The following is a 25,225-nucleotide window of genomic DNA, read 5'->3' on the forward strand; positions in this document are numbered from 1 at the left end:
AAACGGAAAATTGTTGACGTGAAATCATAATAATTATTCTGATCAAAGGCAGTGGGTAAAGGTTTATTTGTTCGAATTCGTAATATGAAATATAAACGCGAGTCGATAAGCCTTAGCACGTGAATTTGGCAGCTTTTTCGTTTGTTTTTTTTTCGGTTTATATGATTCAGCACTCAATTTACTTTGTTGAAGCATTTATATAATACGTTGCGAGGCATTTTCACGGAATAAAGGGCTCGGGAGGGGTGTGGAAACGTGACCTCGTATTTGCTGCACTGCGTTCTGGATGAAGAGTCAATCGAAGCGGATGAACCATAGCTTTTTTGGATTTTCCCTCGGATTATTCAACTTTTTATTTCCACACCCTTTTCTCGTCAATATTTTATGGAAGAAAAAAATTAATCAAACCTTCGTACTGAAGCATGTTCACAGGAATCCCGTTCCACACCCACCGCAGATTCGTAACTCCTGCGTATATGAGATTAGAGTGGGCGTCCTCGCGGAAATGCGGTTGGATCAAACGAATTGGAACTAACCACGAAACATACGTTCTCATACGAGCACACCTGAACACGATAAAGCCTCCGTATCTCTTCGCTTTTGCCAGATGTTACCGTTTTCCTGCATCGAATAAATGCCAGAGTCTTCGAAATATACCTTCGAAAATTATTTCATTTCGCAAATATTTCTTTACGAGTCGCTTTGGAAATTTCAAATCATTTATGAACTAATCGAACGCTTGTATGTTTCAAAACCGCAAGTACATGCACGGAGAAAACGGATTCGTTTTGCATAGTGAGAAATATATGATTTTTCAAGAATTTTAAAACTATGTAGGCACCGAATGCAAACAGCACAGTATTTTTTGAATTTTCTTATTTTTCGTCCCTTGAATTCTAAACAGCTTTATGTAGATAGCAAAAAGTGATGCACGTCAGAACTATATCTAGTTTTGTTTTCGAGTGTTTTTCATCATGTCAGACTAGCACTTAGTGATAAGTGGAAATGTATTTTAAATTACAAATTTTGACTGTCAGCATAGTAAGTTCTATGATAAATACACGAATATACACCGAATACGTGTTACATTTTATCACACATATAGTTTTTTTTCAGGGTTGCCCGAGCATACTTTGCAGTATAAACATTTGAAATGGCTGAAAACATTTTTTACTGTGCTTATAAAGAAAAAGACTCTCGAGTCTTTTGAATAAAAAGTATGGGTATTGGTCTTTTTACTATGGTGGATAGAACAACTGTTATTACTGCTCTTCGAATTAATTAATGCTGCAATCCAGTACGTATATACCGTCCCCGAGATATTCTAAGTACTTTCCTGTAGAATTTTCGGCCTCGTTTTTTCCGTGTACTCTGAAAAATAATCGTTTCTCGTAGCTCAATCAATTTTCCAGTTGGCATAATCAACGAAGTTGAGAAAAGAGACGTCAATCGCTTTAGATAAAGATAAAAATCAATATTTTTTTTATCGAATTCTCCTTTATTTCAACACGTATATTTGCGCATGTACTCTATCAGCCACGCGGAGTTGACGTGTCGAAAATCCCGATGAATATGAGAGATCCGTGGGACCAGGAAGCCTCGTACATCAAGAGATTCGACGGCGTCGCGCCGGCAATGACGGAACGAGAGTTTATTCCTAAATTTTCAAATAAATGACAACTGCTATGTTTTTTGTTTATAATCCGTCGGTACGAAAATAGGAAGGAAATAAGAGAATGTGAGCTAGAAATGAGAGAGAGAGAGAGAGTCAGTCTCGTTGTTCGGCACAAATATTTCCTACGATATTCGCTCCTTTTCCACTCGATAAACAAATAAATAAAGCAAGCTCACATACACAAATGTGTGTGTGTGTGTGTCTGTTTTTTATTTATATTTTTTACTCGCGTATCCGTTGGATTTTCCACGTGATCAGCCACTGGAATTGGAGATCCCCCGTTGGAATCATAACTCGGAAATACATCGACGAGTCTATACACATACGGGTGCGCGGTAATAATGAAGACTCGGGAGGGGGAGAGAAAAAAAGTGAGGAATTGTGGGCACCGCCATGCTCGTGCTGGCACGTCCGAAATATCCGAGCAAGGAAATATTCGATCCGGGCTATACGTGGCTCCATATATAAATCCAAAATATACATAAACACGCTGTATATCTACGGGGAACAATGAAATAATGGCGTTCATATAGTGAAAATATTCTACCCAAGATATTCTGGGAACGATTCGGATATTTTATCTCAGTGAATTTGTATCAGATAAATTCATGGAATATTTTCGATGGAGCCGGTACTTTCAAACGAAATGGAAGTATTTTTGTATAATTTTCAAGTTTTTGACTGCACACTGAACGCAATTGGGACGTCATTGAATGATGACAACGAGAGAAAGGACAAAAAAGACACGAAACTTTCTCGGTGTCTACGCCAGAGTTCAGGCAATGCTTCCGAGATTTTTTTTTGTTCGAGTTTCACTAGAACTCTAAAGTGACGTTTACATTAATCCTGTTTTCTCCGAAGCGCTGCGCAACTACCGCACTATCTTGTTCTTGCCTGTAATGCCCAAAGCTCGGAGCTGCTTTTGGGAATGAGGGATCTCCGTATGCAGATAGAAATGTCTATTAATGTGCTGTAGAAACAAGAAAACACGAGACTGTCCGCTCTTCTCAGTCCAATTTCCATAATTCACAGCTCAGCCCACGAATGCTTCCTGATCAAAACTTACAACGAACATCTAAGACACTGGTCCAGTCCTTTCCGGGATGCTGGAGGTTGCTTCTCGCCGATTCTCTCTTCCCCCTGTCCCCTCGCCCTGTAAATTCGCCATTGTGGATTGCCGCATTGTGTTCTGGAAGCAAGTTCTATTTCACGTTTTGTGCCCACAGCACTTCGTACAGGGTTAACTGTTTGAATTTGAGGGACGAAGAACCAGCCACAAGGACGTATACATCTTTACCAACACATCGACTCGCTCCAAGCAGAAGGGAGCGATCTACGTCGATTTCTCCGCACTAAACTGAGTACTTTACGACCCTTTGTTCGGAGGTAGTTGATATTCGGGTTGCAACGTCCGCTGAGAACAATATTAGCGTAAAATAAGTGACGCGAAGCTAATAAACGGTGTAGCAGCATTGCTTCATTTGCCAATTCGATTCTTTTAGGGTCGCAAACTTCTTAAGGTCTTCACGAATGGATAATGAAGTTTGTTAATTAGATTAAGTGAGCAGGATGGCAACAGTGAGGGACGGGATGGATCGAACTCAGGAGTAAGAGGTTCAATGAAAAATATGTGAGTTTCATTGAATTGCTCACCGAATCATTGGTAAGAGACAACTACCAGGTCCGAATGGAGTAATAAAGGAAGAAAAAAAAGTTAAAATTCTCAATATCTATTCAGAAATGAAAGGAAGATAAGCTCCAAAAAGGTCGACTGCACTGACGAGCTAATGAAAAGCAGCATAATAAAACGAAACTTTTATCCTTCAATCTAACTTGAAAAAGGTGCTCGCCGAGCTTCAGCATCGACAATGACACAAGGCTGTTGAGACCGGAGAGGAACAAAGGCCGGATTTTCTTTATGCTGTTTGTATTAAAAGATTTTCCTAGCATCCTCCAAAACTGGTCTCGAAAAAATCCAATGAGTCAAAGTGCATGAAAAGAGAGTACAACCGTGAATAACCGTTGCCCGATATTTTCTCAATTTAATTACCTTTCGGGATCGTCCATTGGAGCATCGAATAATAAAAGTATTTTATGCTCTGGAGAATAATCAATGAAGCGTAGCCGGCAATAAAATTTTACAGATTTCCAGTCTTAACAAAGAGCAGACAAGAATAATACATTTTTTAAATTCAGTTATTACGAAACCAAGGGCAACCGAGTGTGTATCAGAATGTTCAATGAAATATTGAACTTCAAAGATCAAACATCCTTAACAATCGGCTGTGACTCATGATTTTATATTCCATCGCTCTTGAAAACAATAAAAAAATGTGCCGACTAATCGATCATTCAAGAGACGAGATAACCCGGAAAAGTCACAGAATCATGAAGCTCCCGACGATATTTTCTCATCAGCTAAAATGAACTCGCAATGACAATTCGAATCACTTCAATTCACTTGAGCTAACCCGTGAAAAATCTCCAGATACTAACGACGTCGACGTTGGTACTGAGTCAACAAAGAGCTGAAATGAAACATGAAATTCGACGAATGAAATGAGAAAAATATGAAAATACAAAAGAGGCCCGCCCTCTGAATTTGACTGTGAGAAAGCTTTGCTCCCGCACGCAATTTAGTAGTAAGTCTTTCTGTCGAGCATCAGCATCAGCTCGAAAAAGTCAGCAGAAATTTCAGCATCAGCTTTATTTCTTTCGCCCCAGCAATTTCAACGACAACGATGCACATAAGATTACGTGGATAAATCTACGAGCACCCGGAGGTCTCGGAACGTCGACGAGACGTCTTGTTTCTTTCTCTCCCCTTTTTCACCAGCTGCGTGGTGCACACGAGAAAGTGCACTCTCGCGAGTTTCTTTATTCCTACGTAACAGTTTATCCGGAGCGATACATTATACATATATAAGAATATATATAAATATGGATACGCACACGTATCCTTAAGGAGGGTGAGAAAGTGGAGGAGGCGGGGTCGAGAAATCCTACAGGAGTCGAGGATAACTGTGGCCCAAGGTAACCGAGCGTTAAGAATTTCCGCTCCGTACACCATAGAATTTCTCTTTGCTCTTCTCCTTGAAAAAATTCTCAGCTAGTTCTCGCAATTCTTCGCAGTGCGAATCTTCATTTTGTGCTCAATCCTTGGCGCTTTTTCAGCTTCGTTCGACTCGTCAGCCTGCTCCAATACGGAATCTCCGATTATTTTATTAGACGCAGCGATAAAAATTGCTAGGACAACGGATTGGAAAAGCGTCGGAAAACTCAATCCCACGATCGATGGGCGATAGATTAATGGAGCATGGAATAGCATCGTTGTGGAAGCTTTCAAATACTTTTATCGCGATCACTGTGAAGAAAATGTTTGAATAATTGTTTGGAAGATTAAACGTTGTGCTTGAACATTCGTACGATCAGATATGCGCGAATCGTCGCGGTTCGGTTGAGCACGAGCGCGAGCACGAAACTCGAGGAAAAAGGGGAAAAAGCTATTCGAGGCCGGTTTTCAATGCCGGATTGATAAACGAATGAAAATTCAATGCATTTTTTTCGAGGGGTTTCGTCGTGAGAAAAAGTATGTTTCGAAAGTAGGCTCAAAAGAGAAACGAACTTTCTCGATATTTTCAAAAGACGAATTGAATGATTCGTGGGGCGATGCACCGAAAGAGGTCGTGCGTTTGCGGACGTTAATTACTACATCAAAGCGTGTAATTATCCACGCGATGAATGTCAAGTTGGTGAGCCTGAAAGAGATTGATGAATGAAGGATGAAAAAGTTGGCTGGAGCGCGAAATATTCTCTCGTAAAGCTTGCCCTGGTGAATTAACAAAAAAGTTTATAGATAAAAAATAGTTCGAAGTGCGGCGAAGATGCGGTGAAATTCTTTGACGCTTCTCGACATTTTTTTTCCCTCCCAGTTTCAAGATCTTCTTCGCAGTTTTCTTCTTCTTTTTTGCACACTCGCGCTTTTTTCTTCTCCATTCCTTTTCAACTTCCTACGCTTTTTGTCCGAATTTCACGTTAATTATGCAAGCCAGTTCATTAACGTCATGTCGACGAAGGGGGAAGCAAGGGGAAGCTAGTTATCGCTAACCATGGAAGGCTTGCGATAAGCTCCGTCACCTTCAACGTGGATAAGCGCTTGTAATTTCGTTGAGATTTTCTCATGCTTGCGCAACACGGAGGATGAATAAATTGTAAAGCCACCGCAAAAACCACACACGAGCAGCATATTCGTCTTTACATGTGAGAAACGGCTCTGACTTTGCGGCCGGACCATAAACAAGATCATGCGGTTCGGCACGCTCGCACGATTCTATACGAGCGAGTTCTGTATTGATTTTGTTGTCATGAATTATGGAAACATCGAGAACTACACGTGTTAACTTAACTCCATGCTTGCGGCAACATAAATTCGACGTGAATCAGCTACGCTTAAACTAATTTTATATTTGTGGTGAACTTATAATAACGTGGCAACTGTAAAAGTATTTGTGTACAAACAATAGGAAAGAATAATATAAAAAATTTTCTTCATTCGATCTCGAAGGCTGCGATCGACATCGAATCGATTATACAAAACGTCGCTTTCTTTCAACCTTTCAACGGCAAATAACGCTTCCAGGAATTAATTCAATTCATCGTTTTCTGCACGTAACATTTAATTTAAAAAATCGGAAGGTGAATGCGTTAATGGAAAATTTATGGGAAGTGGAACTGGCGATGGGGAGCAATTAACGGACTGAATAGCGAAGCGCGGTGAATTTTTAATTGAGAATTTCAGGAGCGATAAATTCGTCTGAAATGTATCAAGAAATTAAGGTAGTATTTCAATGTGAGAGTGAAAATATCAACGGTCGAGAAATTCGCATTAAAACGATCTGCCTTTCTAGTTAGTCGGTAGCTCCGAGCTTTCGAGAGTGTTGGGCTCAGATTTTTCTCTGTTTGTCGGAAGGAAATTCAAGCGTGGCAAATATTTTTGTTTGTTACGTTTAGTTTTCCGCTCACATTTGTAACTCCCATTTTCTCTCATTTTTTTTTATTTCTCAGTGCCCCGATGGAGCTTTCAGCTTTCATTCATTAAAGTCTTTGATGAACTAGTAAAAATGAAGTTTCCATCGAAATGTGAGCAGTTATTTCAGCAAATAAAGTCATAAGCGTTGAGAAGAATTCTACGTTAATGAGTCTCGAGCTGAAATTTTGCATCGAAAATCACAGGTGACACTTTGACAAGCCTGCAATTAAGGTACTCGACCCCTGCGATATAGAATCAGGGTAGAGTTGAAGGAAACGACCGGTCAAGAGACGCGACACGTGTCCGTAGTTGCGGATTAACTAGTGCCAAGAAGACCTTTGCGGTTCAGATACAAGGATATTCTGAGGAGCCCTCGAGATTGAAGTAAAATTATCAAAGTGGGGGGTGGAGGATTGATCGAGAGTTCGTCGTCGATGTGCCTTTGTCGTGTGGCTTTAGCCTGATTGCTTTCGGGTTTCGCTACTCGATCCATTGGAATATCAATGAAGCGTATTAAAATACGCTTCATCGAATAGTCGAAATTTATATTTTCATAAATATTCTAAAATGAAAACCGAATGCGATTAAATGACTGACGACTTTCCACGGTCCGGTAAAATTTCGCTCCCCAAAATTCGATCCGTCACTTTATAAATTTTGTCAAAATCACTGAGAGGTTAAAAAAAGTTTAGTCACATGGAGAGTTCGAAGTCACGCGATGAAAGTGCCTGAACCAGTCAGTCAATGGCATGCCAGAATTTAATCAACGTTTCACACAGTGGAAAAAGGCAAAAACGTTGCCATTCATTCGCACTGCATTTATTCCGGGTATCGAATCACGCAGCTTTTCTTTCTCTAGCTTTTATTGAGTGTACCGGGGCTCGATGACAACGAGAAATGAACTCGAATACATCAATTTTGGAGCCGATCATTCTAAAATTATCGGGCTAAAATATATTTTTGTTCGAATTTAACATTTCCACTGCAAACACAATTACTATTAAGGTAAAATGATACATGAAAAACGCAACAGTGTATTCGTTGCTTTAATTTTTCTATTCCGTGAGCCAGCAACGGTGTCCGTTTCACTCGCCCACAAAATTGTTCCTCTTTCGCTCTTCCTCTTTCCCGTGCATCAGTCTATTTCCCTGAAGCGTGGAACGCGCACAACACGCTTTCTCACCCTCTTTAATTCGCTCCTACTTTCCAGCGTGACAAATTTCATTCTTGCCGCGCTACGTGCATCGAATAACTCGCTGTCCTATTTTCCCTAGTTCCAATGCACGTTTTTTTCCCTTTTTTCGTACTCGCACTGGTAACACGGTTCCCCATCACGAGCCAATTCCTCCAGGCTGTTTTCATTACAACGAGATGCAACGGGGCTGGTTCGAGGGATTTTTTTAATGGACGGACCTCGCCCGCTCCGAGCATTTAGTTATCGACTCTATAAATGCACTTTTCAAGCCATCGAACCCGAAGGCAACAGCAGTGGCCAGTTAGATACTAAGTAACGATTTTTGCATCAAAATATGCACTGAAATTCATACTCGAACTTTATCCGCCCAATCATTTCACTACTATTGAAGACGATAAATACGAATTGCGAAGATCATATTACGCCACTTTAAGTGAAGACTAACAAACCAATTGAGTTTTACGAAAAATTATTACGACAAGACTCGCGTACCGTTCTTACTCGAGGCAGTACTTTCGGATATTTACTGATGACGTCTCTTCAGAATGTTTAAGGTAAGAGTCGCGCCATTCTATGGTCAAATGAGTATTTATTAATTGTCGAAATAAAATAGGTTATAAGAAAGGTTTTCTGTATTGAATAAATCTTAGGGCAATTTAAACTGTATTCGTATAAATTTATACAAAATCATATTTAATAATTTACGATTAGAAATATCTTATGATTGCTTATTTGACTTCGTTTTTCAATATATACATATATATATCGGTTCTCTTCTCACCTGACAGTCGATAGATATCCTAGCCTCCATCAAACTCACCGGCTATCACGAAAAGTATGCATATGTATATGTAAACATTCTTAACGTTGCCAAGTATATCGAGCCACTTCATGGCAGTCGATCTCCTGCCATTTTCTAAGTTTTCATCGAGATTATTTAAAAAATTCTCTTCGAATGACCCTATATTTTTATGGTCATATTAAAATCTTTATAATATAATCTATGAGGAGCAATTTTAACATAAACTATATTTAATCGATAAGGAAATGAATTCTGCAATCATAGTGTTGACGGGATGGGTTTCTCATAAGATACCGTGTTATATTTCTATTTTTGATCGTAAATTTCTTGATATAATCTTCGGTAACCTATCAAATCCTTTAGCCATATGAAAGTTTATCACGTAAAAATGATATAATTTAAAAATCACGAGTTCGTCTAATATCGATTGTCGCGCGACTCCTACCTTAAATGTTCACGTGACTTATTATCTAGTCAAAGTTTATTATCTCGTGTGAATATTGCCGGTTTATAATTGATGCCTTACTAAAACATAAGAAACTAGAAATAAGTGAAAAATAGATTGATGCTTCTTTTGGTTTGCTGCTCAATTTTGATTATATCAAAACATCTTTACGAAATAAAATCACATCCATTAAAACCGTTGGTTTTAAGATCAATTTGTTTATCATCGATTTGACTGTAAATGGAGATTTGACGGTGAAACAATTTCAATTATTAAATTTGATCACACATAAGGTAACCGTGTCTGATTTAATTACTTAGTTTATTAGTTAGCGATATACCCATGCATGCAAAAAGATCGAACCACGATTATTACGTTGGCTCCTGTAAGTCGTCTCACAAAATTCTAGTTGGAGTTCATATGTCGATTAGTGAGTTTGTATAATTCTAATACTAACTCGTTGTCCTCAATCTATGATTTATTCGAAATAAACAACTTGAATTTAAATCTTTTCAAATGAAGGAACCATAAGTATTCTTCATCAATCAAGATAAATAAATATTCGAATCTATCCCCATACTTAACATTTTCAGATCCTACCGTTGACTCCGCTCGCACCGTTTTCCACTTACATTTAAGGGTGTATAAACACTAGGCTCCATTTCAGATGGCACTCTAATTTTTTTGTATACTATAGTCCAAGCTTAAAACTTAATCTCTGTTAAATTTCAAGGTCTCTTAACGACTGTTTAATCGAAATATTTTTAGTCATAAAAACACAGTTTTACGTGTCATATGTAGCCACGATGACTTCGAAGCCTGTATAACTCGAAATTTGATGTATTTTTGTATCAAATGTTAATCATAAAAAACGTCTATTATATGCATTGAACCCTGAGGATTTTGACGGTTCGTTAAAAAAAGGGGGTCAACGGACATCTGAATTAGAAATATAAAGTTAAAGACGACAAATGCTCACGGAACCTCAGGATTTCATAACCCCGTGAAGTTGTGGCAACGTCGCACAAACTATAAATGTAAAAAATTTGCACAATGCTCTAAGAACTTTTTTGTCGTTATGGCAAGCTCTAACCTCAGTTGTCAACTGACTACGTCCGATGTTGTCAGACGTAAACTTTTCACAATGCACTACCGAGTCGTCTTAATAACTCTGCATAAAATCCTTTTCCTAATGAAATGAAATTAAGTATTATATTTACCATTAAAAAATCATTACAAGATTTCTTAATAATATTGTGCGCTATATATGATTGCCCGTGGTAATTTCTTTGAAAAAATATCGTCAAAGACTGTCCATTGACTAGTGCGAACCGCTTTTACATCCTTAATTGTCCAGAGTTGTAGGAGACATTAAAATCACGCTCTGAACCCTCCACACTCGCAGTTACGTGTGAATAAAAATTCGCGTTAATGCGTCTTTGCGCATTTTCGTGTATCGATATACGCATTCAGGGTCACGTATCTGTATTGATGTAGATTATTACATAGATATATGTTATGACGTGTTTATGACTTGCACCGGTACGTATAGGTACGAAAGTCCATGACGCTACGACAACATAAATTCGATTGTCCTGTGGAGCACTCTGGGAAGCGACTATTAATTGCGAATGCACTCAGATGAGTCCGAAGGGATGAAACTTCGGGGTTACTGCATACATAGCTTATTCCGAAGCCGAGTCAACGCAAAGGCTCTCCCTCTCTCTCTCGTCCTCCTCGTTCGCCCTTGCGCCCTCTCCTTGCATCGCTCTGTGATGTAATAGCACTTGGATCTGTGTATAGAGATATATGAGGATTTATGTACCTGAACTAAAATTAATTGTTGCCCAGCCCCCTAGTGTACCCTCTAATATGTTGTTCAACGGAAGAAACATTTTCCTAAAACTTCCTTAATTGAATGTATATCCCTCGAATTTTCAAGCTACAGGAAAAGCCAATGTGAATTTTGAGGCTCGGTTGTTCCACAAACGATGCTTCCTACATTGAATTTGCAGAATACCGTAAAACAGATGGGGTTTCACGAACTCATGGCACCAGCATGGTGTTTAGTGGGTAGTTTGAAAAAATATTAAAACCACACGATACGTTTGAAGTTCTGAACAGAGTTCTGGGCTTCTCTTCATTGGCAGAATGATAAATAAATAAATAATCGCACATTTTCAGGATTCATTCATATTTTTCGTCGATTTGCTTCTGATTTATTTTTTATTCATAAATACGTATTCGCACAATTAAATGAATGGCACTTCCGAAATATCGATTGGATGAGTACGTTTTTGGAGCAGAGAGAATTTGCAGCGTTTGATATTTATTCGTGTGGATGGAACGACCATTAAAAAAATGTTGTGTAGCATTGGTGTTTGAACGAGAGCCAAGTGAATCTCTTATTCCTATGGGGGAGTGAAAATTCTCATTGCCAAAATGTCTGCTTTTAAGCTTCTTTATCACTAGAAACTTTTGTCCACTGAGTAACATGTTACAAGTGATATCAATAGAGGAATTATACATTGGAGAAAATCACGGAGTGTAATTCCCCTGGTTTTTCTTGCCTCTTTTCAAAGCCCTCGTGCCTTTTCCAGATCTCACGTCAAGTCGGCTTACCCAGTGAATGTGGAACTTCCACAAACGCGCAGCCCACCACTTTTTCTACCCCCAGGAACTTGTATCAGGGAAGCAGAAAAATAATCGTTCTTCCTGAGCTTTTGGATAAGTTGCAATTTTCAAAAAATCAAAAAATGATTGTTTTCTCATCGCATTGGATCATTTTCATCGGAACTTAGTACACTCGTCGTTGCAAAATCTTGAACGTTTCGTGTTCGTCAGATTTGTATCACGAGAGAAGGCTCTCTCAGAGGCAACTTTGAGCTACTGCGAAATAAGATTGGATAATAACTGTTGATGCAGCAGTATATTGACGATCGAAATGGCGAGGAAAAAACTTGTGTGCATAAGCTTGATATATGAAATGATTCGTCGGTACGTACAGATCTCGAGTATATATTAATCTTTGGTGTACAGGGAGAATAAGAGGGTTCTATATCGGGGGAGGTTTGATAAATGGAAGTGGGTCATCGCCGCTGGAACATCGCGCATCCCTCGAAACGAGACAGATCATCCGCACGAAAAGCTTTGCCTATGCCCTTCCTTTTTTCCTTTCAATAGTGATGTGAAAAAAAGTACTCATCATAAACAGCCATCGATCGGAATTAACGGGGAAAAAAAATTCGAGAAATATTGCATATTCAAGCTCGTGTAAATGGGCAAAAATTTCGTTCCGAGTGCATCATCCTTGTCGCTGTTCAGCTCGCATTTTCTTTTCATAAATTCCCACGAGTGTGTGGATTGTATTGTTTGTATGAATACGCGAGCCTGAGCAGTGTGAGATTAAATTTTTAAAATTATCTCGACACATCAAGAGCTCGCGAACGAAAGTACGCACGAGTTTCTCCTCGCACCGACTTCATATTTCATATTCGCTTTGAACCACTAATTTGCCAATTACGTAAAAGTTAGTTACGCAATTAAGCAATATCAGATCCCCCCTCAGCTTTTTAACGGGCTAATAATACGCAGGGGAAATTGATATTTTTTCATCTTTCTTTCTTTCTCTCTCTCTCTCTGCTTCGTCTCGAGTTGCTCTATCGATTATGCAATAAAAGTGCAGGATTTGTGTAATTGAGCAATTCCAAGAAAACTGGCACAGTTTCGTACCTTTTTATTACATCAATAAAGCCCAATGAATTTTTCAGGATCTCAACATGCAGCCAACATTAAAGTCTGCAATATTTGAGAGCAATGAATTTTTTTTCCACCAAAATGATCAGAAGATAGAGAAAACCTTGAATCTTGGCTCAACTCTCGGCCAAATTTCTTATACACTTTTTCAAAAGATTTGATCATTGTAGAAAATTTCAATTGCATATGTTTCAACTTCCAAATGTTACATGCTTGAAAAAAACGTTGCAAAATGAGAGTCAGACGAACGTGATGCAATGCATAATTTAGCTACGAAATGAAACTGAATAAAAACCGGAAACACACACATGTAACGGTGTTCCGTAAATAAAAAGTGTTCTTACAAGCGCGTGAAGTTTTGCACAGTTGAATTGAGTAAGTTCCCTCGTTTTTCCCTCCGGTCTTTTCGTCTTGACGCACTTGGAAGGGTCAAATAGTTTTTCCGCAGAATCACATGTTTTTTCTTGGTCTCGTTGGCGAATTTACGTTCTGGTTACATTTCAAAAACTTTGATTCGTGGCATGATGAAAGCTGGTCAATTTCCCGAATGAGCGAACGTTGCACCGTTTTTCAATAGTCGCAACGAAGGATAACAAAGTGAAGAGGAAAAATAAGAGCTGAGATAAGAAAAAAGGAAAATGACGATACAACGAAACGGGCCAATTGCGGTTTATTCGAAACTTGTTACTCCTGAAATATAGTCCGAGTGAAATAGCACGGAGGGATCGAGATACGCGAAAGCGCGGCGCGAAGTAACACAACGGACGGCACACCTCTGCTCGTGACGCGGTGATACCGGACCACGAAAGGGAGGCTGCGAAACTGAGATCCTACAACGTTCGCGGCAGTGCGCTGGCGCGCACATTTTCAACCCCCGCCGCGACAACAGGGAAACCCGGCCAACCCCACGAACCCCCCTAGCCTTTTTTTCCTTACGAGTGAACATGCGAACGCGTTTCCAACACAGAGAGTGTGACTCTACGAGCCGGAACGATAATAAATACAAATATATACATAGCTTTTGATAAAACAAAAAAATAAAAAATCAAAACGTTCCCTCAGCGTTTGCGGAATTACGGAGAATTCCACGGGACTGTATGACCACGCGAAATTTCACAAGAGATGAAATACCCGGCGTCACAAATTACTGACCTTCGCGCGGCGTTCCAGAGTTTTTGATTTCCTAATGGAATTACAGAGCTCAGCCGTTTCGAGAGCAAGTGCTGTATAACATTGGACCATCATTTTCCTCGTTGCTTCCAACAAATATTAACCCAAAGTGCGCTGGATATTTCGAAAACTTGAGGCTTGTCACATCTTTTTGGATACTTTGTGTCAAAATTTCCAAAAATTACGAAAACCATTTTGAAAATTCTGACACGATACGAATGCTCATTTTCTTTTAATCATTTTCGCTGAAAGCTTGTCAATTTTTAATCGACACTTTGAAGTGCAATCAGCCCATCGAATGCCAAGCAGCTCGCGATGTTTTTTTAAGGGGCCGCTGAACCGTGAACGCACTTAATCTTAGAATGCACAATGGTAGCGATTAATCGATGAAGTTTGACGTTCGCAGGAGATTTGTATTCTGAAAATAATTCAATCAACAGCGTTCGTCGACCGAGAAGAGGAGAGCGAGGTCCCGATTTTATAATTGCGATAAGATGCATTGAATTTTTAATCCAATTAGGAACTAAAGCTCGACGGAAAGTTTGCCGGATGGCTTTCGTCTGAGAATTTTCTGTCTCTTCTCGTCGTCTTGGATATTTTTTCACCGATCTCGCTGACTTATTGATTCGTTGCATAAACTATGTACATGATCAGACCGTCAACGATATCTCCCGGGGGTATTCCTCGCGAATTTATACAAACAAATCGAGTTTTAACGTAGTTATAGCCGTCCTGAAGGAACGCTTTGATTTTATTTGAAAAAATGGCCATCGAGTGCGCGGGTGTGGCGTATCACGATAATACATACAGGTATAAAAAGGCAGCGTGCACTTGGCGTCAGATGAGGATGAGTCGAGAGATCGAAATCCTAGCAAACTTCGATAAGCGGCTCACTGTGTATACCTAAAAGCAAAATCTAATAACGAATCGTTGAAGAGCTTGTTCATCCTCGTAAATCCGCATTGACTGGCTGCGGGCCAGCTACCAATTACCGGTTGTTCACTCCTCGGTCACTGGTCCTCGCAGACAAAAAAAGTTTGCTCAACCGATCATTGCGATTCGAACAAAAAAATTCAACTCCCGATCCTAAAATCGCTGCTTCATTATTCTCGGCGACGTATCTCGAGAATATTGGCAAGTGTAAGAAGATCACGGAAATAACGAACCTCGTTAGGTATTCGTTACTCTTTCCAATCGCACTCAAAACCATAATTTCGTAGCGTTCGATAGAAAAACTGATAATAAAATCGTTGCTACTGACAAGAATTTGGTGTTTCGAGGAAAATGTTCAAAATGCAATAAAATTCGTTACAAGATTCAATCAATGTCCGATAAAAAGTAAACATCGTTGTAACAGTACCGAAATGGCCTTTCAATGGTGGCAATGAATAATTCATCGAAATGATTCTCTCGCTCGAACTCCATTACGGTTTTCGGCGGACGGGAAAATCTTACCGGTCGGGGCTACGACTCGAAATGACATTATCAGAAGGAAGCTGTACCTCTCTTCATGGTTATTATTTTTCTTGTTTTTTTCGTCGCTTTTTTGCTTTATTCTTCATTTTGAGAGCCGTCAATTTTTCACGTAGCCTTCGGCAGCCCGGAGAGCAGCTCGACGGTGCGGATAAATCGATCGTCCGTGTGGATGCTTCTTCTCACTGTGGTACAGTAGAACGAGTCCGTATCGTGTCGGGCACATCCGCAGACACAACGGCTGTACGTGAGGCGAACGGTTTCATTAAAAGCTTCCAGCCAACCTAACCCACCACGTACAATTTCCTTATTACAATAATATTATAGCCACGATTTCTCTCTTTCCATCTTGCCCTCCCTCGCGCTTACTCTTTCTTTCGGGCTGCTTTCTCTGTCGTTATTTCTCCTGGCTCACAACGCTCCACGGTATAAAGTACAATTTACTATCGGAGCGTGTAGCAAAACGAAGACATTACGAGAGCTTCCAGTCCCATTTAATTAGCGGGACTCTCATTACAGTTTGTCGAGAGTGTATCCGTAAGCATGCGCATACTTGGTACAAAATATACCGAAAAATCGCACTGCTATTGGGATACATTAATAATTTCGTTCATTTGGTTTAATCCTTTATTTCGCTGCAGTATAGCAGTCGAGACATTGAACATTTCACACTTTAGAAATGTCCTCGATTAACTTTGATCCGAGACGTTAAATTCGACTGGAAATCTTTTCTTTCCTCTTTGCCAAATCGGAAGATTCCAATTCACGATTTTCGGTCATGGACTGCTTGAACTTTTTTCCATCGTCAAAGTTTTCATTTCAATTTCAAATTTTCTGTTGACAGTGCTCCGTTGATAAGGACGTAAGAATGGAAAGTAAAATATCTATTAATGAATCGTAATGTTGAAAAGGATTTGTTGTACTCTTGACGATGATTCATTTATTATTTCTCAATTTTATTCCAATTAATTTGCAATTAAGTGAATTGGGTTGATATTTAGCGTGAAAGAAACATGTATTGGAAACAGTGAATAGAAAAATCTGTATGCGGGTCACGTGGCATATCCTCGTTGGAAAATACGAGGACGCGTTAAATCTCCACAGGTCTCTTGAAATTTATCACTATTAAATCGTGACTCAAGACCATGAATGCTCGTCTCTCTATTTAATCCAACGAGGATTCACTTTCGCAAGATCGTGGCAATAAGAATAAATGACCAAGGACGTGAGAGTGGGTGGAGGATTGACGAGGGTTCGTATATAGTTTACCGCGAGAGACACACGAGGCGAGAAATTTCGTATTACCAATTTTCTAAGCCGAGGAAACTTTTCATGAGAAAAAATATGCCAAGGAAATCCATGCTAAAGAAAAGGGGGAGCATTCGAAATCTGCATACGAGCATTTTTATTTTTTGTTTTTGTTGAAAATCTGATTCGTTATTGGCCAATCAACGGCTTCGTGTGTTAACTACATTCATTTTCAATACGACTCTTCACTTAGATAATCATTGACTGAAAATTTTTAAGGCTTAATGAATGAGTGAGTGAAACGTTTTGAAATTATGATAAATAAATAAAATTCAAACAGTCGACTAAGGGCTTTTTGTTAAAAAATTAAAAAACAAAAATGTCAGCTGCTCTATTCGTTCGTTGTTTTCGAGCTCGAGATTCTCCTCGATTTTTGCTGCTGTAAATTTTCCCTTGGGAACTCTTTACTCGCGTTAGCCATCGAAGGATAATCGACGGATGAATTTTTGGTGGTAAAACTTGGAGAAGCTCGAGATTGACGATGCTCATGTTGATTCTCGAAACGGGCAAGTTTACGATTCAACGCAGTCTCAAGAAAGTCCCACGACGGTAGTCTCTCGTCGTCGATGGGATCAAGGGCGTTTCTGCGACGGCAATTTTCCAAATTCCACTTTGGCGACTCTTCTCGACTCATCATTTCCTCCGAACAACTTTTCGCCAAGTTTTCATCGATACTTACGCGATCCCACATCGGCGAGGTGCCTGAAAAAATTATTTTCAATGCTCCATTTTTCCCATCTTATTTTCTACGGTACGTTGAGTTACTTGATAACATAAGACGATTTATGGATCGAAAAATTTCTCGAAGCCACCTCGCGTCCCGAAGATAATTATTCATCAAGACTTTTATCATCTAATTAAAACGGAGTTTATTAAAATGGATTTTCACCTCTCATAGTTTCCCAAATGGGTGTACGACTCTTCCTAAATCTGCTTCTACCGGTCGAACCGATCGACGATGTCCAGGAAGCGACAGAGGACGAGTCCCACGTTGGCAGTCGAGCCCTGGATCGAAGTCCTCTCGTAAGGGTGTCGTTAATCTCGAGCATTTCTCGATGCAGCAGTTCTTGACGTTCGGCGATAATCCTCCGCTGTCTGGAGCTTGGAGACAAGCGTTCGGGGGTTGGATCCAGAATTTGATTTTCCGATCTATTAAATGAATAAACTCTCATTTTTTTCGTATCGCCAAATTTTTCAATTTGAATGAAAAAAAAATCTCCAATCGCTCGAAAGGATAAGATTAAAATAAACGTTTGGACATAATGAGAAGCAAACGAAACCTCGGCTGGAATGAGAGAGCGAGCGAGAGATTTAATATCGCAGATCCTTGTAGCTTGACTGGATTCAATTTGTCTCCCGTTCCAAAGCTGGTTATACCACCAACTCTCTTCGTGTGGCATTTGCTCTAATTCTCTGGCCTCCCTCCGAAGAAACCGCGAGAGGGTGGCTATCGCAAATCTAAGTAAATCCGCGAAGGATCAGCCTCGGTAGATCCTAATTGAAAGCGTTACCGACCAATTTGGATTTTATTTCGAATCTTCTGCCTTTTAAATGTTCACTATGATTAGTGAAGGGATTGACGGTGTAATAAGAACTCTTAGTAAAATTAGAAATAAGGATATCGGAGCCGATCGATTTTGCCTTCAAGTATTTATCCAACTCGGAGTAAATTCAAAATATCAAAGCTACGTTATTGGCTGAAGCTGCGACCTTTTCACACACATTCATAAAATTATGAAATCATAAGCCATTGGGTCAGTAAAAAGAAGAAAATTCCATGGCAAACAGATTTTGGATTAGCTTCTTCATCCAGCTGCGATAAAAGTAATAAAAAAATACGATCGACGTCGTACGACGTACGTGATTAATTCCGCACACGATTTGAAATTAAAATTTTCCTGGAAAATGTCTTTATTCAAATTCCTCCCAGTCGTCAGTTTGATTCGAATGAAATAAATCTGAATTCAAATGCCCGAGATCCTTTCCTACGTCCCCGTAAACTTATCGAATAAATCGATTTTCCCTATTCAATTTCAAAAGTTTGTCACGAAAGAGCAGCGTTGAAAAACAAAAAGTATAAAATGCCATAAGGTCGAAGTTATCGATTCTCCATTTCATCCCCGCTGCACATACGTGTTGCCCGAGTTTCTTCGTTGCTTCAAAGCTCCTGTGGAACGCACGAGATTGCTGTCTGTCCTGTGGTTCGCGACCCACTTCGAGATCCCCTTAAATTTCGTTTGAGGAACTCTCGCGAAGGCAATCTCGATTGAAGCATCAACTTCATCACACCACATGGGTGGCTACATCGATATGTTTTCACGCTACTCGGGGGGTGAAGGTTCGCTTGGAGTTTATGGAATATCAATTCTTCTGGATGTTATCGTAAGTGCCCTGAGAAGTATGCATGTGTGGTCTATCATCGTGAATTTTTATGGTTGGATTCGACGATTTTACTTGTATTATTGCAAGAATTTTCTTCGGGTAAGAGGAAGACTGATATTCGGTCGTTTACTCAGTGTCAGAGGTTGCTTCGTCTCTTTAAACTCGTCCGAAATTAAAGCGTACACATGCAGCAATAACATGGAAGCGCAGACTTGCATCGAAACTTCTTGCTGCCTACGCACGGAGCTATTCATTCCTGGAATTATTCAGCCTCAATTCCAGCTGACAATTACGTGTGGCTTTACCTCAAATGGAGTTAAATATGTTGTCTCAAGTTAACGACGTATTTGCGGGTAGGCTGCTGCATGGGAGCGCATGGAAACGCCGGGTATAGAGGAGAACTCCTCTCCGGAAAAGCGGAAATTTGTATTTTTTGATAAAAAGTTGCAGAATTTGATCATTTCATTGGGCAGGTCTGTTGAAGACTCAACATTGGATAAAAGATCCATTCTTTTCGGAAATTGAGAGCACTTTTAAATGAAAAATAAAAATTGGCTCTCTCGACCGAGGATAAGTAATCGAAGAAGTAATATTAATTGTAAAATTGTATATTTTTAAGGTAAAAACTTTTCTAGTTGAAAAATTTGATCATTGCAGTTTCGTGCATGATTGTGTAGAAACGTGAGAGTTTTATCGAGTTTTCTTGAATGATAAAGCTGTACAATTCCAGGGTGTTCTGTTCTGCTCGGGTGTTCCGTTTCGCCCGACTCCCCGATTTTATACTGTGTGAAACGGAATTGAGTGTTATGAATGTCGGAAAAATATAATTTCGTACTTCGTAGATAAAAATTAGATAAATAATATTGCGTAACCGTATTAAAATGCATTTTTCAACTTGATGTTGGGACGGAATCACATTTGTAAATGAAAATCAAATTGGACCTGGGGGATGAGGGTGTGATTTGCGAAATTCATAAAAAAAAGTGTCAGAAGAAAGGAAAGAAAAGCTTGCAAGCCAGAGCAGGCAACACGAAAGAACGAACGAGAAATGAAGTAATTGGAAAAATAAAAGTCGTTGGATTCTTCGCCGTGGAGGGCAAGATTGCAAGCGTAAAGAGAGGGGCGCGAGGAAGGGTTAATAAGAAAACGCGTTCGAGGAAACACGAGCCAGACGAGGTTTCCCGGTTGTTATCTATCAGGAAGCCGTAGTATCTCGCGATGCAAGTACTCAACATGATTGCGCAAGCAATGTTACAAGAGAAGGAGGGGGACGAATCTGGGGTCGGAGAGGCCCGCGAGGGAAATCGTGTATCACACCTAAGCTCGCACCGCTTCTCGTATATTCACCCCTCCCCTGGCAGCCCTTTTCCCAGGTTCGGAAAGCTCATCAATTACCGCTCGTTGAGTTTTCATGTTTCGTCGGATATTAAACTACACAAACGTTGCGTCACAATCACGCCCCTTCGCTGCCCCCCTTTCGACATTCGGTCTGCCGTTGGCTGTAACGCTCATTATTTCGATGTTACTTGACACGGACATTTTTACTGTAGAGCTTCTTGATTAATTAACGCATCGTTGTTCGTAGCTTCGGATAGGAAAGGGGGAGAGAGAGGGAGAGAGAGAGAGAGAGAGAGAGAGAGAGAGAAAGGGAGACGAGAAACGAAGTGAATTAAAGAGAAAACGCTTCGGCTTGAACAAGCGAAACTGAGCGTAAAGCGCAGTTGACGAATATGACGGAAGAGGAGGAAAATTGCGTTACAGAGAATTACGAGACTATAAGGGCTTTCGGAAGGCTTGAGAATGTATGAGTTACCGTGGGGTGAAATATCGCGGCAAAAAAACAATGCGGAATGCTTATCCGGAGCAAATTGGATTGACGACATTCCCAAGCACTGATTTGTTAATCAAAAGAATCGGCTACGGAAAATCATTGCTCGTACAATTTTTCTCTCAGCATTTCGTACTCGGAGCGAATCAAGGGAAACTTCTTCTTGTCGTCGAAAGAATAACTGTGCAAAGTTTTTTCTCAGAAATTACGTTACCGATCATGTTGATTTTGGGCTCATTCGACAGAGAACTTCTTGATTAGCTGAAAGTTCAATTTTCAAAGCGGTACATAGCTCATGAGCTTCGCAATTAAAGAAAATCACAAGCCAACTTTACCCCCACCACCGCGAATCGTTTTATTCAGAGAAAGTATAGTCTCGGCGAGAGCCTCAGGCCAGCAGACGACAAGGCTGTCAATGTACTTGTCCCAAGACTCTACCGAATCTCTTGATATTCATTGGGACAAAATGGATACAACATTTCGATGGATTCCAAAACATTAACCAGCTCTTTTCATCGAGCAATTATTTCAGTTTTTCGAATCTCCTGCTGTTGGAAACGTCGAGAACGAATTAAATCGAAGGAAGTTAATACAAATTGACAAATTGAGCTTCAGTTATTCTGAATCGTCCCAGGAATCGCGTCGTTATTCCGAACTCGTTTAAAAACAAGCAAAACTCAGACGAAATAGTTATTCGATCGAGAGATACACGCGAAAGTGAAGAATAAACGAGGCAAACATTTCATCAAACATTTTATTTCATGTATATAAGGGACCAAGAAAAATAAACGAAATGAATGGATAAACATAGGCATTCATGTATGAATATAAATACCTGGGCGTGTATGTTTGTCTTGGAGATCCAGAGGCAGTGAGATCGGGACAGCTGGTACGTCGCAGACGTCGAGACGCCTCGCGGGATACTCTTTGAACTATATCTAGCATAGCAACCCTCTCGTCCTGGGGCAAGACTGCGGCAGCCTCTTGAAGAATCTTCATGAAAAAAAAATGCCATTTTCACATATGCGTCTGCGAATGTGCTTTGTGAAACATTCCGTGCTTAACAAACGATAACAAAAATGTGACATTTTTTATCGACAGCTTTTTTCTTTGTCCAGGGATTGTTACAACCGTGCGAAATCGGTGGAACAATCTTTATGCTTTTTATTTCTCCCTCGCTGTCCGCAGGACGAGGAGCATCAAGTTCTCATAATTCATTAAAATACGAGGCGCTAACGCGTCAAAGATAACGAGAGGAAAGACTAATTTGCCAAGTACATAAAACACAGGTGGCTATTACGAGTGATATAGCAACGTGTACCAGAAGTGGTGGACGTTCGCGAAAAATAATGAGTGCCATAATAAAATATCGTTATCCACAGGCGAAACTTTTTCTCCCTCGTAATGGGCTTCTCAGGTTTCACTGCAGCTTATTTATTCTTCCCTCTTGTAGATACATGTACGTCAGCACTTTGTACTTATACTTTTATGTAATTTTACACTCATAGACATATCCGCGTATATTTATTTTCCATATTTTTCTGACTGTATAATGTGCATGCTGGATATTATGCATGTGGGAATAAATACTGAAAACAGAAAGTTAAACCTGCTGCTGGAAAGCTGGATATGAGAGATGCTGAATACGAATAGCGCAGCGCGCAGGTTCATTTACGGATAAACAGAGAATGTGCGTATTGTTTCGACGGAACAGAGGATAAAATGCACGGGGAGAAATTTCTGGCATTCGTTCACGTTAATTGCACAAAACTCGGCGCGTACTGAGGCAGATTGGGTGATGCTTTTTCCAACGTCAAATTAACCGTTCGTCGGCCTGAATTTTTGAAAAGTTCATATACTTGCGGATCTTTCACTAATCGAAATTTATTTTGTAATACAGCGAACGTCGTTTTTGATGAGATTTGAGAGTGACAATAATAAGGGGAAAATAGAAATCGTGAGAAAAACTGACTTTCCGTACGAAGTTTTTATGAATTGTTGGATTGGTCGAGACAATTCTGTTGATTTTCAATTCACGAATTGTGTGCTCTGTTCGAATCCGCATTTATTCTGCTTTTGTATGAGTCCTTTATGGCTGCGTTCTCTATCACTCTCTATATTGATTTTGAATTTTTGAAAAGAAATTGTTCGGACCGATCGGTCGTCGAATGAATTTTTTTTAAACTTTTCAACAGTCCAATATTTTCGGCTGAACATTTTATTGAGGTTGGGAGTTTTGAAAACAAGTTTCCCACATGTTGTAGAGTCCTGGGGTTTTGAACAGGTACACTCGTGACAGCCAATGCACAGTAAATTTTTGAACAGTGGGCACATATATGCGAAGGCATGCTCTCAAATAATTTTTTTTCTCTTTTCTGTCGTCCACGGACCACTCAGTAACTCACGATTTTTTCAAGAGAGGTCCACTCAAATGGTTATTTACAATTTTCGCGAGTCGAATGTTTAGAAAGAGTATGAAAATCATTTGATTGCTTGAAAAGTTCATAGATGTTTAAGGGGCTAATAGTCGATGATGTAAACTCGACTATTGGCTCGCACGAATCAGGAGACAATGATACAAAAAAGTGGGATGGCCTCGTCGTTGTACACTCAAGAGGGAATATGATTAAAGGGAAAAATAAAAAAATTGATGATTTATTGCGAGAGGAAAGAGAATGGCTGTGATCGATAGTGTCATTGTTCAAACCAAGCCTCACAAGGATCGTTCGGTTCTTCATGACAGAAGTGAAAACCCGGAAAGTCACGTATCCGGCTGAAAGCAGAGCTATCGCAGGTGCTCATGGACTCGTAGCCGGAAATTGGCTCAAATGGTATGGCGCCAGAGAAGAAACTTCCCAAGGGAGGTTTGATACTCGGTGGAAGCGAGGTCCGGGTTTTTCCTTTCGCTGTGAAGCGCGATTATTCCCCAAGGCTTGCGACGTTCGAGAGCACTACTTTACTTTTTAGATCTGAAAGCCTCGGTGTGTTGTCGCAAGACTCATCGTGCGCCCACGAATTTTTCACAATGACGTTTGGACTCTTAATGTTCCCTGCGTTGAATTTTAAACAGATGTGAAATAGAATATTCATGCATTTTCAGCAAGATCCTTTAACATCTCGAAGTCATTGAAATCATTGAAATAAGAAAGGAGAAAATTTGTAGAATCTATCTGCCCATTTAACCGATTGCTTTTCTAAATAAATAACAAAAATTTTGTACAACGGTAGAAACGCAACTAGCACGTTTATTCAGCCTCATCGAGCTATTCTCACGGTAAAATTCGACGACGTTTTCCACGCAAATGAATACGGTGAAATTCGCAATTGAAATGTTTCGAATTGGAAGCAGTATTGGTTGAAATTCGAGTTATTTCGAAAGTAATCGAATTCAACATGGCAGTGAAGCGTAATTACAGCACAGCATTAATGACGTGTTAGCATCGCTCTAATGAGGATAATCATAAACGTATGCCCAAGTGATTATATGCTGAAATACCTGATAAATCCTCTTTAACGATAAAAAACAAATAGAAATAAAAAAATCAAATCAACACGAGAAAAAATCCAGAGCTCTAACGAAATACCTGGAATTCTACGATACGTAAAGCGTGAATTTTTATTTCCTTTATCTTGCCTTTCTAAGGCTGTCAAAATGCTGTGATTGTGTTTTACGATACATATTTTTATCGGTATTTTTTCTTCTTCGTCATTTACTTCACCCCATGCGCGTCGAAGGCTTCTTATCGATAAATTCGCCTTATCATACAAACTTATATATATCGAATCAACCGTAGATGTCAATTTCGTCGTTTTTTTTTCTCCATTTGAAGAAAACCGAAAGCTCACAGATATACTTATATACATTTACAGATGGGGAGATGCTGGCACGTGAGGACTAAACTATCCGCCGAGCCTTCGGCTCGAGTGTAATTCTGATTCCAGCAGTTTCTCGCTACCTTCGAAAAGTCTTTATACGAGAACCTTTTTCGGGTCCAATAGTTCCTTTATTATACCGTAAGATTCTTTTTTTCCCAGGCAATCTCAGTATGTTTTTATTTTCTTTTTCCTCGAAGAAGCTTTGTTTCCTTTGACCGAATTTTTATTTCAGCAGGCAGTCTATTTAAACTAAGTCGTTCATTCATCTTGACGCAGTGTGCGATGA

The 25,225-nt window shown here is 39.8% G+C and overlaps 2 protein-coding genes across 2 annotated transcripts in view; both read right to left on the bottom strand.

The window, feature by feature from the left end:
• LOC122407744 (uncharacterized) overlaps positions 1-13,691 on the bottom strand; it is a 130,393-nt gene extending 116,702 nt beyond the window's left edge. The window contains exon 1 of the mRNA XM_043414157.1: positions 13,247-13,691. The gene's annotated coding sequence lies outside the window, so the exon portion shown is untranslated. The remainder of the gene's footprint in view (positions 1-13,246) is intronic.
• Positions 13,692-16,933: 3,242 nt separating this feature from the next.
• The window catches only part of LOC122407543 (uncharacterized), a 28,471-nt gene continuing 20,179 nt past the window's right edge, over positions 16,934-25,225 (bottom strand). The window contains exons 13-15 of the mRNA XM_043413837.1: positions 21,899-22,056; positions 17,743-18,002; positions 16,934-17,555 (exon numbers count right to left, since the gene is read on the bottom strand). Of these exons, the coding sequence (XP_043269772.1) occupies positions 17,185-17,555; positions 17,743-18,002; positions 21,899-22,056 (789 nt within the window). The 3' untranslated portion in view covers positions 16,934-17,184. The remainder of the gene's footprint in view (positions 17,556-17,742; positions 18,003-21,898; positions 22,057-25,225) is intronic.

This window comes from Venturia canescens, chromosome 3 (genome assembly GCF_019457755.1).
Source record: "Venturia canescens isolate UGA chromosome 3, ASM1945775v1, whole genome shotgun sequence".
Classification (NCBI taxonomy): Eukaryota; Metazoa; Arthropoda; class Insecta; order Hymenoptera; family Ichneumonidae; genus Venturia; species Venturia canescens.